The sequence below is a fragment of the Penicillium maclennaniae genome (assembly GCF_028827695.1).
Source record: "Penicillium maclennaniae strain IBT 15551 chromosome Unknown utg000003l:1.0-5670915.0:1.0-5674809.0, whole genome shotgun sequence".
Lineage (NCBI taxonomy): Eukaryota > Fungi > Ascomycota > Eurotiomycetes > Eurotiales > Aspergillaceae > Penicillium > Penicillium maclennaniae.
Genome location: NW_026623215.1, coordinates 3,974,111 through 3,989,141, shown reverse-complemented (window position 1 = coordinate 3,989,141; position 15,031 = coordinate 3,974,111). Strand labels below are relative to the sequence as shown.

The following is a 15,031-nucleotide window of genomic DNA, read 5'->3' as shown; positions in this document are numbered from 1 at the left end:
AGACTTACCTCCAGCTGCGGTGTTTGATTGGGACCAAGCTCTGGAATACTGGAACGATGATGCAGCAAATAGATATGCCAAAGGTATCTCGGTTCTACATTCAAATGTACGCTTTGCTCATAGGGCTAGAAGCGTTAGCCAACGCACTGTCTGCGCTGACACTCAAGGAAGTGAAGGATGAAGCATCGTAGGTATCAGCCAAAGAAGATCATGAACGTCTCCATATATACCCAGGTCCATGCCTCAAGTATTCAGTCCCAAAGAAAATGATCATACAGATCGTCGCTAGCAATCAAAAAGCCGCACGCAGTAAGAAGACAAGTTTCAAATAGAATCACAGGAAAGAGAGCACTGGAAACTCTCTAGGTAGCGACTGAGCCGGTTACCGAGCCAGAGTTGGCCATGGAATGGATGCTGCCAGGGGAGCCGTGTTTTCGCCGTTAAAAGCGCCGTTGAGGGAGCCTGGTTCACCGACATTGAGATGATGCTCGTGGGTACTGGTCAACGACGGAGGCGGCCGGATTTCTTTCTTTCCGTTCGCCTTGTAATAGAGCATCATGTCACCCGAAGTACGCCAGAGACACGTCCGAATCGTAGCCAAAGTCATGTTCGGAGGGCACAGCTAAGACAGGACAAGAGGGTTAGCAAAAGCAAAGAGCCACTAACTAAGAGAGGCATATTACCTGTTTCTGACAATAGAGCTCAAGATATTCCTCCGGTTGCATCGCGTCTGCCTCGGGCTCATCAGGATTGCTGGGATCGATGCGTTCAGCCACGTAAGCCAGGACCTTCTTGACCCGAAGCATACGATTAGCATTTAGTCGGGAGCTATTGTTATTGCCATTCATATTGGTCGGAGGGACACCATTGATAGTCGGTCTGTATCAAATTAGCTTCCGAATGGTGCTAGACTGTTCTAAACGCAAGGTGGCATGGGTCTTACAGTTCAGGCTTCACAACTGGTGGCAAAGAGTCATCAAAGGGCTTCAAGATGAAAGCAATCTTCACTTGCTCCTTAAACGGAATTTGGTTCTGGCAAGATGGTCAGCGTGGGCTTCTGGAGGTTAAGAAGTATGACTGTAAACTAACCTTGAGTAGCAATTCGCCTAGCCAATGTGGGATGGCCTTCTCAAGTCGCTCAATTTCTTGACCGATGCTTCCAACGCTGCCACGGTATAGATCTGAGGCTACGGCAGTGTCACCCGTTTCTTCTTGGATGAAAACCGCTGTCCGCGGAGGGATATGAAGCCGGGGGGGTCTCGCTCTCTGCGCTGGGAATGATGGCCGTTACCAAGTCACGACTGGGATTTGAAGAAAGGAACTCCTCGTAATCATCGCGAATCCGATCAATAACACCACTGATATTTGCCGCGTACGTCTTTTCTTCCTTGATGGAGGAGATCTCCGATTCTTCGATCTTCTCTTCTTGGATCTGGGGCTTCGTGTCCGTAGAAGTACGTGATCCCCGTACTTTCGGGAACTCCATGCGGAACTTCTTTCCAAACAGGGAACTGCCCTTCTTGCGTTCCTCTTTATCAGGCTCTGCTGGTGATTGTGGCAGCCCTGAAGGAGAGTTCAGGTCAGAAGGTGACATGGGAGTCTTGTCTGTGTCAAGCTGAGAAAGCTGAGAAAGTCCCTGGGGTGGAGGAGCTGACGAGAAATAATCGCTTTTGTCGGAGAATGACCCGGGCACGGCATCCAGGTTGCGGCCCCCAATTGAGCCAGGGGTTTCAGCATCAAATGCTGGGAATGGAGAGGTACTTTGCATGGAGGTGCTGAGATAGTTGGCGGAGGATGGTGTACTGACATGGATACCAAAACCCGACATATTTGGGCTGCCAGGGAAATCCATACTGTGCATACCACGAGCTATGGGTATACCCACGCTGCGAGGAATATCATCTGTAGGAGCAGATGTACCCAATGTAGGGTTGAGCCTAGCGAGCTCTTCCGCTTTAGTGATAGCAGACTCGCGATAATCGTTGTCTCGCCGAATCTGCTCGTCCACCATGGGGGCGAAAAGCCAACGCAAGATCCATTTGCCGAGATTGACTAAGAATTGTGAGTGGTATGAACAACAGAGGGCTTTGATGGATACGAATAAGGAGACATACTTCGTTGGTCTTCTCGGAATTGCGAGAGATCAGTCTCTGATAGACCGGCTTCATCAGCGTAGACCTCAGCATCGAAGCAGCGATTGGGCTCCAAAATAACGGAAAGTCTACCCGTTCTAACATCAATTGTGCACCAGTGAGCAATGCTTTCCATGGTATTCAGTTCATCCGCGACATCATCAATATGACGCTTGCCAAAGTTTTGTACAGGTACACACTGTATTTATGTTAGGTCTTGCCTTTCGAGAGTTTATGACGTTCTTGTAGCTTACCTTGAGCAGATCCCACAAGACCACTTCTCCGGCCGAATCTTGAGTGAGGGTTCGCTTCCGGTCGTTTAGCATCAAGCATTTGATAAGACCATGCTGACCCTCGATAGTTTCTTCTGGCAGCGAGTGAACGGGTACTGTGAGACCAAGACCATTCTCCATGTCCGGCTCAGGTGGTTGCATGCTCGAAGGCGACGAGTTGCCCAATATTATAGATGCAGTAGACAACTGCAAGGCGGCATTGAGTGGAATCTTCTTGGGTACTTGATCGGAGGATTTCTCTGGCGCGGCAGTGGCTTCGATAGTCCGCCCCGATTTGGGCGGCGAGTCAAAGTCCAACGTCGTGTCAACATTTCTCCATCGGTTAATACTAGACTTAGGTGTAGCTGTCCAAATAAAGTCATCGGTAGCAACCACCTTCATGACACCTTCATGTTCTTGTAACGCTGCGACACATTTGCCCTGTTCAAGATCGGGCGAGCCTCGTGTGTCAGTCTTCGCAACCAAACCAGATCGGTCGCTTGAGTAGAAGACGGCAAGATCCGGATGGTCGGAATATAGAGACCACACGCTGTCGTTGTGCATTGTCAGTGTGTTCATACAACGGCCTGCAGTCAACGACCAGATCTTAATGGTCTGGTCGGAAGAGGCGCTCATAATTGTATCTCCAGACTGATTGATCAGAATATCGCGAACGTTATCAGTGTGGCCCACGAACTTGGTGACCAGCTTCCCAGACCTGGGGTCCCATACGCGCACGACATTCTCCGGTCCACCGCTTGCAAGCACCGAAGATGTCGCGTCCAGCGCATAGACGGAGCCTTTCTCGGCCGTGTCATCGCCACTTGCATCGATGCTCAAGATTTCGCCGCCTCCATTCAGATCCCACAGATAGAGCTTATGGTCGAGGCCACCCGACGCAACCCAGCTAGCTTGGCCGTCCGGACTAGCCAGTGCTTTGACATAGTCGGCATGCTTGCCGATACGCTCGGGGACCTCGGTAGACTCCGAGTGCGGACGCCAGAGTCGCACGGTTGTGTCGGACGATGCGGATACGAGGGCGGAGTTACCCTGGGTCAATACGATGTCGTTAATCCAGTGGCTGTGAGCCTGGACCTGGGTTTTAAATTGTGTCGGGCCCGGCTTCCGATTAGAAGGAGAAAACGGATTCTCGGATTGGAGCGATGCCAGAGGGCAGTCGAGATCCCACGAGCAGATGACACCATCGCGGCCTGCGGAATACCTGATGATCAGACGTCACATTAGCTGCCGTGTAACCGACGCGAAGAGAGACGGCGTTTGGGGAATTAACGGATCGTCTGAGTTTTGAAAGCAGACATCTTTGTAGTGCCGTGAGGAGACTCACAAAATGGAGTTTTGACGGTCAACAGTCAGGCCATTGACCCCCAGCCGGTGCCCGCCTGGGGCATCAGGCAGAGGGAGTACTGGAAAAGGTGAGCATGGGAGGATGCGGTCGAGATCTCAATGGGGAACCAAACCATAGGTGACCCTCTGGTGGCTAAGTTTCCGTGCCATACATGCAGGTCGGGGAGTGTGGAAGGTTGAATTGCGGAGGAGATGCGGAGCTTATCTGCCTCAATCGAGGGCCGATCACACGTTTTCGGTGGGGAGGACGACGTCACCAGGCACATAACACACCATACAGAGAAGCATGGAATTGGAAATGGCGCAAGTCAGACGAACAGAAGCAAGAGAGGGGAAGGTTCTAGATGAGGGGAAGATGGGGAACGCGCCAGGGGCACCTTTTCCATAGGGTTTTGGCGCCATGCCGCAACATCGGCCTTGGTCCGCGGATATGAGCCTTGTTCTTCCCTTCGCCAACTCCTTTCTTTGGTCTCTCCTTGTGGTTTGAGCATACTTCTCAGACTGTATTTGAAGACTTCTAAGCGCCTCATAGGACCCGGTGTAAGATCAGTAGCAGGCAGAAGCCTTTCCCAACGTCCCTGTGCCGCTTAAGGACAGTGAACGTTATCAGTTCACCTCGATTATTATCAAATGAGAGAAAAGACATGATCAAACTGGCAAGCATGCACATTTCGAGGAATGGTATATCTCCCATCTCTATACCTTCCAAGCACGGCCAAGAAGATCCATCAATCTCACCCTTCTCGAAACACGTTCGGCAATCAATCCCATCCCGACGTGGTTTTCAACATCAAGATCCATCGCGCATCAGAGCAAGATACGGCCTCATACGGATCATGAAACGGCGGAGAGTCCTCTCGCTTTACATCCATCACGAATTGATATGTCACAACGCCCAGGCCCCTGCTTAGTGTTCTCGGCCGGGGCCAGGGCCGAAGAATTCACGCAAGGCATCACGGATAAGCACAAAACTCCATTATCCAAGCGAATGAAGAGCAGAACAGCAAGAAACGACCATTTACATGAAGTCAAATCTTCGCGTTGAAGCAATTTACCAATGCGGAGAAAGAATGCCATGGGTCGTTGGGGAGAAAAATACGTGGCGAGCCTCTAGTTGCCAAAATTCGCCGGACTTTTGACAACGCCGGTGTCGCGAATGACTACCCAACAGTCGGATTGTTCATGAGTGAGGTAGTCATGCCTGGGTTCAAGATCAAAGAGAAGAAATGCGGAAGCTTTGCGCGACGGAGCAGGGACAAGAAGCTGGATGCTCAAGACCGAGACTACAGCCAAAGAATAATGGACAGAGGATAGATTCATATATCACGATACCAGGGTTCTCTATATAGCAAACAGGATATTGTACAGTAATATATCTCACAGAAAAGGAGCGTTTGGGTTTACTCATCCTGTACCCTCTTCTTATTCTCCAACGTATTCCACGCCCATTGATAACTGCCCAAGAAAACAGCACCACCAATGCCAATCCACGCCACACGCGGCCCAATACCACGCCAGAAAGCACTGAAGCCCTCCTGCGCAATCCCCCTCACGATCTCTTTAACTCGAATCGGGGACGAACCATCACTCCGACGAGCTAACATAACCCGAGTCTTGATGACATCCAGAGGAGTAGTCAACCCAGCCGCAATGGCACCTGCAACACTACCAAACATGGCACTCGTCGACGCAGGGATCTGATCCTGCGTAATGATACCAGATCCAGCCTCTGTCTTGCGGAGATACCGCTGCGCATAGCCCTCCTTCATAGACTCCCACATGGTGAACTGTAGGACAGTGAAAGGAATCTCGCGTGCGATGGTGATTCCCGCCCACGATACAATTCGCGAAGGACTTGTCCGTATCCTCGCTTCACTGATACAGTCGCGGTAGCGGCGCCGGTGGCATTTGTTCTGGCGGCTGGAGAGGGAGGAGGCGCGGCATGGCGCAAGGCTAGGATATCCTTCAGTGCGAGCAGAGTCGATCCGCCGAAAAGGCCTGCCTGGGCACGTTGCTTGACGACTTCTGTTGGCACGCGCACAGCGCATGCGGCGATTTCACCTAGCGAGGAGGCAATGGAGTGTGTGAAGAAGACATGGGCGCGGGTGGGAGGTTCGGAGGGTGCGGAGCCGGTTGTTGGGGGAAGGAGCTGGCGTTTGACGCCATCGTAGACAATGAAGAAAGACGCGGCAGAGGGGGCGGAGCCGAAGAGCACAGAGGGGAGACCGGCGTAGATTCCGCGGACTGTTTGGCGGAGGGAGAGCTTGGGTTGAGGTGCGGTGGTGTCGCGTGCCTTTTGAAGGCGAGTTTTGATCGTGTCGAGGGGGTAGAGGGAGCAGTCAACGGTAAGGCCAGCGACAGCGCCGGACTGAATGGTTTTATATTGGTCAGAATGAGGCTTGGGAAGGTCACTGTGGTTTTCGTACCAGGAGGGACCTCGACCAGAGTGAGGAGACCAACGGTTCCCCGTCGGGTTGCTGGGTCATGTTGAAAGGTGAAAGATATTAGTGATCTACCGCGAGAGCATGCTGTGTCTTCAATGACGGAGAAGAGAAATTGGCAATTGCAGTGGTCTTGGGACTGGTGAAAGACTAGAGGGGAAGCGCCGCGATAGACCGAGCTCCGCAGATCAAAGTTCCGAAGTTTTGCTCCGCGGTCAGGCCATTCCGATGTCGCTGAGCCCTACGTCAGATCCCCGGTGAACATGATAGAACGATCTATATGAAAAAGGAAGACAACAAAACTTATATGTATTTAGAAGTATCTACTGCGATGCCCCTATGTAGACGCAATTGCCCAAGGGAGAAGAAAGATCGCTCCGCTCGAGAACTAAATACCACCTAGCCGTTCCACTTCTAGCAAAGACATCTGACACTGAACAAAAAGGCCTGGGAATTTCCTTCTCGACTCGAGGTACTCCACAACGCCGGGAAAACCGCAATAAAGAAATCACAGGAGAAGACACAAATCATCTAAACCGGTTGACAGGCGCGAGTAGGAAGGAAGAGAAAAAAGAAGGGAAAAGAGGGAAAAAAAGGAAAAAAGGGGTGCGGATTCACTGGACCACAGAGGGAATTATGCACACAAGAAATAAAGATTGATACACAGAAGAGGAATCATTTGCCCTTGTTACCTTTGCTGGCAACGGGAGGACTGTGCGACGGAGGCTCGAGAACGTGAGTGTGGCCTTCTGCGGGTATGATCTCGCCAGTGCCCAGCTGCTCACATGCATGGATGTTGCGCACCCATTCATCGGACATGACCTCGTCGAGGGTCGCGCGCTCCTTCGGATTGACCTTCAGCATGCGGCCAATGATATACCGACTTTCCCGCGGCAGGATGCGGAGAAGTCGCCAAGGACCCTTGATGACTTCCTGTTTGGGAGGCTGGGGCGCTGAGCCCGGTGGAAGGGGTGGTGCCTCTTTGCTAGTGGTCCGAGAAGGCTTTTCGTGGTTGCTGGTCCGGGTGTTGGACTGCTTTGCAGATTCAGTGGGTGATGATGGAAATTGGGAGTCGGAGTCAGCTTTCCCGTTCTGGTCCGATCCAGCGTCAGCCCCATCAGGAAGGCTCGGGGCGGAAGTGGGAGGAAGATGCTTCTGTTCATGGGTAATGGATGGAAGATCGGAGCTAGACTTGGGTCGAATATGACCGCGGGGGTTGCTATCCGGCACCGGAGTGCCGGGGGTCGGATTAGCAACAAACAGACGATAAGAGTTGTCTGTGGTGCGCGGTTGCTTCCATGGGAAACGGCGCAGAGTCATGCAGCAGAAGATGATCGCCAGCGACCAAACATCCGTGGGGCGAGGGTCGTATTTCTTCTCGTCGTAAACCTCAGGGGCAAGGTATGGATCGGAGCCCACGATACCTATTGATATGGTCAGGAAGGTTTCAAATATGCCTGCAGACTGCACAAGTACATACCTGAAGCAGGAACAATATCATTCTCAAATGGATAGCGGAACACAACCGCACTTCCAAAGTCAATCAGTTTCATGATGCCGCGGTCATTTACCACGACATTGTCCAATTTCAAATCTCGGTGGGCCAAACCCATGCCGTGGAGATATGCCACACCACTGAGAATCTGCTTAAACGAACAGGCAATCTCCTCCTTGCTCATCTTGCCGGTCATGACAATCGCAAACAGATCAAATGGCGCATATTCCATCACCTCATACCAGTGGCTACCTTCTTGAATGATGTCCAGGGTCTCGATAATGTTGCCATGGTGCAAGGTGGAACCAATACAGAACTCGGCCGTCACCTTCTTGGAATATTCTTTCAAACTTTCCCAGCTATGACGATCACGGAACTGCTTCACTGCAAAGGTAACTCCGTCGCTGTTTCGCTTCAGTAGTCGAACCGAGCCGCCTGCTCCAGATCCGAGGACCCGCCCCAGCTTGCCGTATTTGGAGTTCAGCCCATGATCATCAGCGAAAGGTACACTATCAGTCGCCATCTGGTACGGTGAGTTCTTGCCCGATGTTCGGCTCGATCGTTTACCAGCTGTAGTTGGTGAGTCGGGTCGCTTGCTCCGGTGACCCATCTTGAAGAACCGCTTCAGCTCGGACATGGAGCCATGATGATGATGATGATGATGGCCTCCAGTTTTTGCCTCATTATGTTCCTTTTTGTTATTTCCAAAGATGCTCTTCCTGTCGCCTGCTTTGGTGACATCACTTGCACTAGCCGACCGAGGGGTTCCAGGACGGAATGAACGCTTTGAGTCACGGCTTCCAAAGATAAATCGTGCATCTAGTTGCGCCAGATTTTTGGATTGTGGCTGCCGCTTGCTGCGGGCGTACGGGTCGTTGGGTTCGCCAATTGGTGTGATAGTACTCGGTGGCGTGTAGGATTCCCTCGGGGTGGCAGGAGGGCTCTCTTCTTGAGAGCTGGTGGCGTCAGTCCCGATAAAGAATTGAGCTCGGTGTCTTGGTACATGGGAAGCATGCGAAGAGGGTTCGGATGCACCGCTTTGTTTTGCGGACAATCGATCAGTGGATGAGGGGCGCGAAGTCGGGGCGCTTCTCTGAGTGCCATTCTTGTCGCCGGATGTGACCGGAGGCGATGTTTCAGGAGTAATAGCCGATGCTTGAGCATTTGCTCGGCCCACGGCGTTGAGTGAAGCCAAGCTATCGCTGGATCGATCTTCGCGGGAGTGGGTGACGGCGGGGGTCAGGAGGGGAGACTGTGTGGCGGAGACGGGGGAGATGCGTGGGGGGAGGTCACATAGGAGCTGCTCCCATCGCGTTGACTACGGTCACTCGATTCTCGAGATCCGACCTGCAAAATGGTGAGTTTCAATCGGCATGACCATTTTCTCCACCACCGGGGCGTGGAGAAAATCGCGAAGTCACTGAGCAACCATCACGAAGTCCTCGCCCGCTGACGCTTGCCGGCATATTTGGAATTGACAAAAACTGAAGCAGCAGAGACTTACTCGTGATGCGGGGAGAGACATTGGGTCGAAGGAGAAGTTGCGCAGACGAGATTCCTGAAGGTCCGTATTCTGCAGGCTCTTAGCCAAGGAACGCAATTCCTCCTCGGAGGTTGGCTTCTTGCGGAGCTCGTCTTGAGTGTGCTCCAGGGTGGGCGACTGCAATGAGGCGGGTTCGATCTCCTGGGTGACGGCGGAGAACCGGACCTGACCAGGCTGAGATCTTGACTTGGCATCGGGGTCATCGGCCCCCGACGCCTGGGCGGACATCTTGGCGGGGTTTTGAAGTGCCTGGGTAGCTGTTGCGTGGAAAATGCAGGGTCAGGCAAGGGCTTTCCGACTTCAACTTCAAAGGGAAGTGACAGGCTAGCCAAGACATACCTGAATCCATAGAGTGGGCAGTTGGGGTCGAATCGGCCGGTTTAGACGTCATACTCATTCGACACCAACTCACGGCCGGGTGGAGCGCATGCCTTGCACAATCTGAACGTTGAATTCGATGGGATCGTCAACCTCGCTCTGCGTTTTGAGGCGTTCAAGAACAGAATGTTGAAAAGCGTATCAATTACGTGGGTGAGGCAAATCTTTTCCTTTAACTTTTCAGTGCCGAATCCGTGCGGATAAAGCCGAACGTCCGCAACGGGCGAGTGGAAACGTCAAGAATGAAGCAAGCCGACCCAACAAGGAATCGGGGAGGGAAAGAGAAGAGGTAAGAGTTAGAGTTGAGGTAGAACGTAAGGTAGGAAAGGCGAGGTTAAGATCAAGGCAAAGGAGGGGAGAGTTTGGGGGTCTGGGCCTGAAGGCAAAACCAGTTGCGAGTGGGGGGGCCTCCCCGTGCTTGCCTCTGGGCTTCCTTTCTACTCTTTTCTGGTCTATTTCTAGCGGTTTTTGCGGCTCTAGGTACTTTTCTCGATTATGAACTCTCCTGGACATGCTGATGCCCTCATGACTGCCCATAGACGTGACTCTGTCGGAAGAGCGCGGAGGGGGAAGAAGTCGGAGGGGAAAAGGCCTATGATGTCGATATCGATTACCCGCGTATCAGCTCGTGCCGACTTCCCGGCCTCTAAACCTGTCCATCTAAACCTCGCCATCTTCGCTGAGAATCTGGAATTTTGCCCCTTCAGGCCTAGCGGACTATCTCATGCATGATTCGCAAGATCATGCCTGCATGATGCCCCCAACTCACCCCTCTTTCCCTCTTTACCTCTCACCGAGTCCGGATTTTCACTCTGATCGTCCTTCCAAAGGTACATATCTAGACGTATCATACTTGCCAAGGGGTTCATCTCTCGTGTATCATCATGATCGTGGCTCTACTGCCAAGCCAGCGGGCATCTGACAAGCCACGTTGTACGGGTTGACATAGACACCTAGTTCTATCTCCTTGGCGCTATACCTTCCTACTCGGGGCTCGGGGCTCGCAGAGGTGCTTTCCCCGCCATGGAATTGTATACGACCCCCGTCGGACATTTACATTGCCTGCATGGTAACACAGGCTTAAGGCTTAACGCAGTGTGGGAGATTTCTGGCACGCACAGGCGATTTCTCGATCAGCAGGCCCAGGCTCTCTGTTCCATAATATCCGATGCCTCCTTCAATTCACCTCATCCAAAGGTTGCGTTGAAGGTTGCGTTGAAATCAAAGTCATGAAGGAAAAGAAATTGCCCCTAAAATTGCTATGCACACATCGCTCGTACGGCATGCATGAGATAATCGGGTATATATTGTACAGTGGGAAGGTAATACCAATTGCCTCCCAGGAACGCCGGCAAAATTCAATATCGAAACACATTCAAACATTCGTCCTCCTCGAGAGGCCCAGATGACCGTAGTGATACAGGAGATCTCCACATTTCTTTAGCTCCATCATGGAACAACCTGGATGCCAATGGACTTGGCCTGCGAGATGACACTCTTGCACAACCCCTGCAGGCTCAATCCCGATAACCGCGTCTCGCTGTGCTTGATCTGGGCGATTTCGTAGACGTGCTTGAGCGAGATCTTGCCGCAAGTTTCGTGGCCGGGATTCATGGCGCCGCGCAGACGGTTCTTCCGGGGCTCTACATTGGCGGCATTGAGCAAGAGATAGGTGGTGGTCGGGGTGCGGAGATCAAAGGTGAAGGACCGATCGGGACGAACAGTGACGCGCGCCGGGATGGGGACTCCAGGGTTGATGTGGGCAGTACGTGCGTTGAATTCCTTCGGCAATTTAGATGCGACTCGATGCTCCAAAGGGCTGAAAAGCGCTCACCTTGCAGAAGTCCATGCTCTTGACACCCTTACTACCCAGAGCAGGACCGACGGGCGGGCTGGGCGAGGCCTGGCCGGCGCCGACAATCAGCTTGACAAACTGGTCCTTGGCCAGGAGGTTCTTAGCCATAATGAATGTAGATTGTTGATGGTGGACGCAGCGGGAAGAAACGAACTGAAGACGGAAGTTTTTCAGGATCTCGGGATCGGCCGCTGATTGGCCCGAGACCGAAGCGAGCTGTAGGAGAGTAACTCAACGTCATCAGGTCTTTCCACTGGAAGCATTTCGTCGGACTTGACTATAGACTATTTATCAAGACTTCCTTGACGTCTCCGCTCTGTTCATTATTTGAGGCTGTTCTGCTTCGTGGATTAGCTCACCCGGCGGGTTCCCATTCGCATCCGAACTAACTCTGGCCCCGCGTCGATCTCCCTCCCTCACCTCCCTTTTCTATTTTTCTGAATCTCTCCAATTTGACAACACCATGAACTGGCTCAAGTCGACGTATGCTCCATTCCTCCACTGATGTGTGTGCGGTGGTAGCTAACTCTTCCACAGCCTGTCCGCGGCCGTGGGCACGCAAGAACCCATCTATGGCCCCGAAGCCATTCAGTCCGTCGCCCAGCAGGCCAGCGAGACTCCCTACACTGTTCTGACCAAGGACGCCTTGAAATGGAAGGCGTACCAGTACACCAATGTCGAGACTGCGACCTTCTACATCATGGCCGACAGTGGCGATTTGGTTATGGTCCAGGTTATCTACAGCAACATTGCGTGAGCATTCCTCTGATCGCACTCTATATCCCGCTTCCTAGGACGGGAAGGGATAATCACCATATAAATTGCGCTGACATGGCATTCTCCTCAAATGACAGTGGTATCCATACCACTGCGCACTTCAATACAAAGATCTTCAATCTCAAGGGCGATGGCCCTCACGTTTGGAACACCAACCCCCTGTCTAACTTCATGTTCGATGAGGGCATGCACTCCTTCGGCGCCGATAACTTGACCATCACTCTCAACGAGGAAGGTGACACATACCACATCAAGTCTACCGTCAACCCCAACAGCATCGTGGACCTCAAGTTCACTCGCAAGGCTCCCGGCTTCGTCGTCGGAAAGAACGGTACCACCTACTTTGGTACCGACCCCAAGAATCCCTGGGGATCCATGTTCCACGGCTTCTGGCCCCGCTGCGCCGTAGAGGGTTCTATTGTCACCAAGGAGAAGACCTACAAACTGGACGGCCGCGGAGTGTTTATCCCCGCTTTGCAGGGCATGAAACCCCACCATGCCGGTAATCACCACTTTCCCAGATGCATATAGAAGCTAAACGCTAATAACGTAATAGCTGCTCGTTGGAACTTCATCAACTTCCAGACCCCCACCTTCTCCGCCATCATGATGGAGTTCACCACTCCCCCTCCTACGGTTCCACCAAGGTCAACGTTGGTGGTATTCTGAGGGACGGCGAGATCATCTATGCCGGTTCTGAGAACACCTGCACCCACACTGCCTCGGAGCAGGATATCGAGAGTCAGTGGCCCGAGCCCACGTCCATCAAGTGGACCTGGACCGGCAAGACCGCCGACGGCCAGGATGTCACCGCCGAGGTCGATGGTCCTCTCGGCAAGCGCCTTGATCGTGTCGACGTGATGGGCGAGGTCCCTGGCTTCATTAAGACCATTGCTGGCAGTGTTGCCGGTACTAGGCCCTATATCTTCCAGGTATGTTCTTCTCCGCACTCTACGTTCTATGCCAGGCACTGACATCTCTCGATAGTTCTCTCCCCAGGAGAAGCTGAAGCTGAAGGTCAAGATTGGTGAGACTGAGACTATTGAGGAGGGCACCATGTTCTCTGAGTCAACTTTCATCTCGTAGACTCGGTTCTTATAAACGTACATAGGACATTTTTCCCGTGCGGGGCCCCGTTGGCGTTTCAATATTGAGTCATTTTACAATATGAGCCGAGGGCAATTGAGATTGACGACCTCTTATGTACCAGATATTCTACAGACTGTTTACTGGATACTTAATGCTATTGACCATGATCCCATCTGATCGATTCTTTGAATATATATGTTCAGTGCTTATTCGAAGCGTGATCTCGTGGCAGAGATCTGCGTTCTTTTTCTGGAATTGAGTTGCATAAGATCATCTTACGTGCTTCGCAACTGGACATACATCATCAGTAAGAAAGAGAAAACTACCGAAAAATACCAGATCCCCGCGTGAGTCAAGCGAAGTGATTCCATGTGCGATTTCGGCATAATGATAACTCTTTGATGGTGTACAATCATATCAATGACCCTTTTTGCCAAATTTATTCGAGCCAATATGACCCCTGACAGATGACTTCTGCGTCCTATAGTTCCAAAGACCACAGGTCTCTCCTGAAAATTAGTAAAAGACAAATGCAATTCACGAACCGCAAAATACAGTGCACCAAGATCGAGATTTATGGACAAGCAAAAAGTGGTCGCGCCCGGGATCGAACCGGGAACCTTCTCGGAGCGCCGAAGCCATCACAGGATGAAGTGTGAGCGAGAAATCATAACCATTAGACCACGCGACCTGATGATATAATCAACAGTGCGATTCAAGATTCATAATGGCCACTCCTCTGGGATGTTTCATGGTGGAAATGTTTTCTTTGGAAGAGACATTCGATCGCTTAAGAGCTATAGCTAGGGCCGTGTATTCTAGTATGTGTATTTTGCGCGGGCGGAAAAGCAAGAGCTCAGGATGCTCTGAAATTCTAAGCACAGAATCTTCAAACTAAACTATATATTATGTGGTGGAAGTGAACCAACACACGATGCTTGACCTAAAAAGATTAAGGCCAACGATCGACTGATCCGCTTCTCCTGTGGTATCCTTTTTTTTTTTGCGGCCAATTTCTGTGGGCCGAGACGACTTTGCTCAATTGTATTGAAAAATGGAGGTCGTTGTATGACCAATGTAATTCTATTGCAATTAACACCGCATATATTTTTTGGAAGGTAACCTACCTAATAATCCAGCACGAATATTACGTTCGGGTATGATCCTTCTCGCGCAACATCCGGCACAGTCTGGCGTTGAAGATTTTCCTTCAGCTTTCTAGTATTCACAAGCGTCTGCACGGCATCCTCATGCCCAGCATGCACAGGATAGAGACTCGCCGTCTGCCCACCACGACCTTGACTATAACCATCAATATCATCACGCATCAACAACTTCTCCACGGCAGCATGATATGCTAGCGCACTCGCATACATAAGCGGAGTCTGCCCACGCCTTGCCCGAACATTCACGTCGATCCGTGGTACAGAGGTCATTGTTTTGGTCCTTTGAATCAGTAAGTGCTCCTTCTGAAGGCGTGAAGATGCTATTTTGGTAGCAGCATGGACCTGTAGATCATCGAAGGCTTCTCCTGCGATGACTTCGCGGGACAGAGAAAAGGACAGGAGGAGCTTTAACTCGCCATCCCGCTGAGCAACCAAATGACCCATTGCAGTCACATAGGATCAGTCACACTCTTGAACACTTCTACCTCATTAACTTCCATACAATAGGCAGATGTTTC

The 15,031-nt window shown here is 51.7% G+C and overlaps 6 protein-coding genes across 6 annotated transcripts; 1 reads left to right on the top strand and 5 right to left on the bottom strand.

The window, feature by feature from the left end:
• Positions 1 to 382: 382 nt before the first annotated feature.
• Positions 383 to 3,919, bottom strand: N7477_003604 (WD repeat protein; the record flags this gene model as incomplete). The annotated part of the gene is made up of 9 exons (XM_056965267.1): positions 383 to 622; positions 684 to 879; positions 944 to 1,032; positions 1,090 to 1,187; positions 1,225 to 2,052; positions 2,115 to 2,331; positions 2,387 to 3,626; positions 3,750 to 3,828; positions 3,883 to 3,919. The coding sequence occupies 9 exons, from the start codon at positions 3,917 to 3,919 to the stop codon at positions 383 to 385; spliced, it is 3,024 nt and encodes a 1,007-aa protein (XP_056825220.1).
• Positions 3,920 to 5,169: 1,250 nt separating this feature from the next.
• Positions 5,170 to 6,255, bottom strand: N7477_003603 (putative mitochondrial carrier protein (Pet8); the record flags this gene model as incomplete). Its single annotated transcript, XM_056965266.1, has 3 exons — positions 5,170 to 5,556; positions 5,625 to 6,137; positions 6,196 to 6,255. The coding sequence occupies 3 exons, from the start codon at positions 6,253 to 6,255 to the stop codon at positions 5,170 to 5,172; spliced, it is 960 nt and encodes a 319-aa protein (XP_056825219.1).
• Positions 6,256 to 6,885: 630 nt separating this feature from the next.
• N7477_003602 (uncharacterized protein) lies at positions 6,886 to 9,476 on the bottom strand (the record flags this gene model as incomplete). The annotated part of the gene is made up of 3 exons (XM_056965265.1): positions 6,886 to 7,634; positions 7,691 to 9,005; positions 9,210 to 9,476. 3 exons carry the CDS (start codon positions 9,474 to 9,476, stop codon positions 6,886 to 6,888), a joined length of 2,331 nt encoding a protein of 776 aa, XP_056825218.1.
• Positions 9,477 to 11,075: 1,599 nt separating this feature from the next.
• Positions 11,076 to 11,589, bottom strand: N7477_003601 (mitochondrial 54S ribosomal protein uL11m; the record flags this gene model as incomplete). The annotated part of the gene is made up of 2 exons (XM_056965264.1): positions 11,076 to 11,408; positions 11,461 to 11,589. The coding sequence occupies 2 exons, from the start codon at positions 11,587 to 11,589 to the stop codon at positions 11,076 to 11,078; spliced, it is 462 nt and encodes a 153-aa protein (XP_056825217.1).
• A 355-nt stretch (positions 11,590 to 11,944) lies between these two features.
• Positions 11,945 to 13,344, top strand: N7477_003600 (survival factor 1 family protein; the record flags this gene model as incomplete). The annotated part of the gene is made up of 5 exons (XM_056965263.1): positions 11,945 to 11,964; positions 12,019 to 12,234; positions 12,336 to 12,719; positions 12,815 to 13,190; positions 13,246 to 13,344. 5 exons carry the CDS (start codon positions 11,945 to 11,947, stop codon positions 13,342 to 13,344), a joined length of 1,095 nt encoding a protein of 364 aa, XP_056825216.1.
• A 1,130-nt stretch (positions 13,345 to 14,474) lies between these two features.
• N7477_003599 (uncharacterized protein) lies at positions 14,475 to 14,957 on the bottom strand (the record flags this gene model as incomplete). The annotated part of the gene is made up of 1 exon (XM_056965262.1): positions 14,475 to 14,957. One exon carries the CDS (start codon positions 14,955 to 14,957, stop codon positions 14,475 to 14,477), a length of 483 nt encoding a protein of 160 aa, XP_056825215.1.
• Between the last annotated feature and the right edge of the window lie 74 nt (positions 14,958 to 15,031).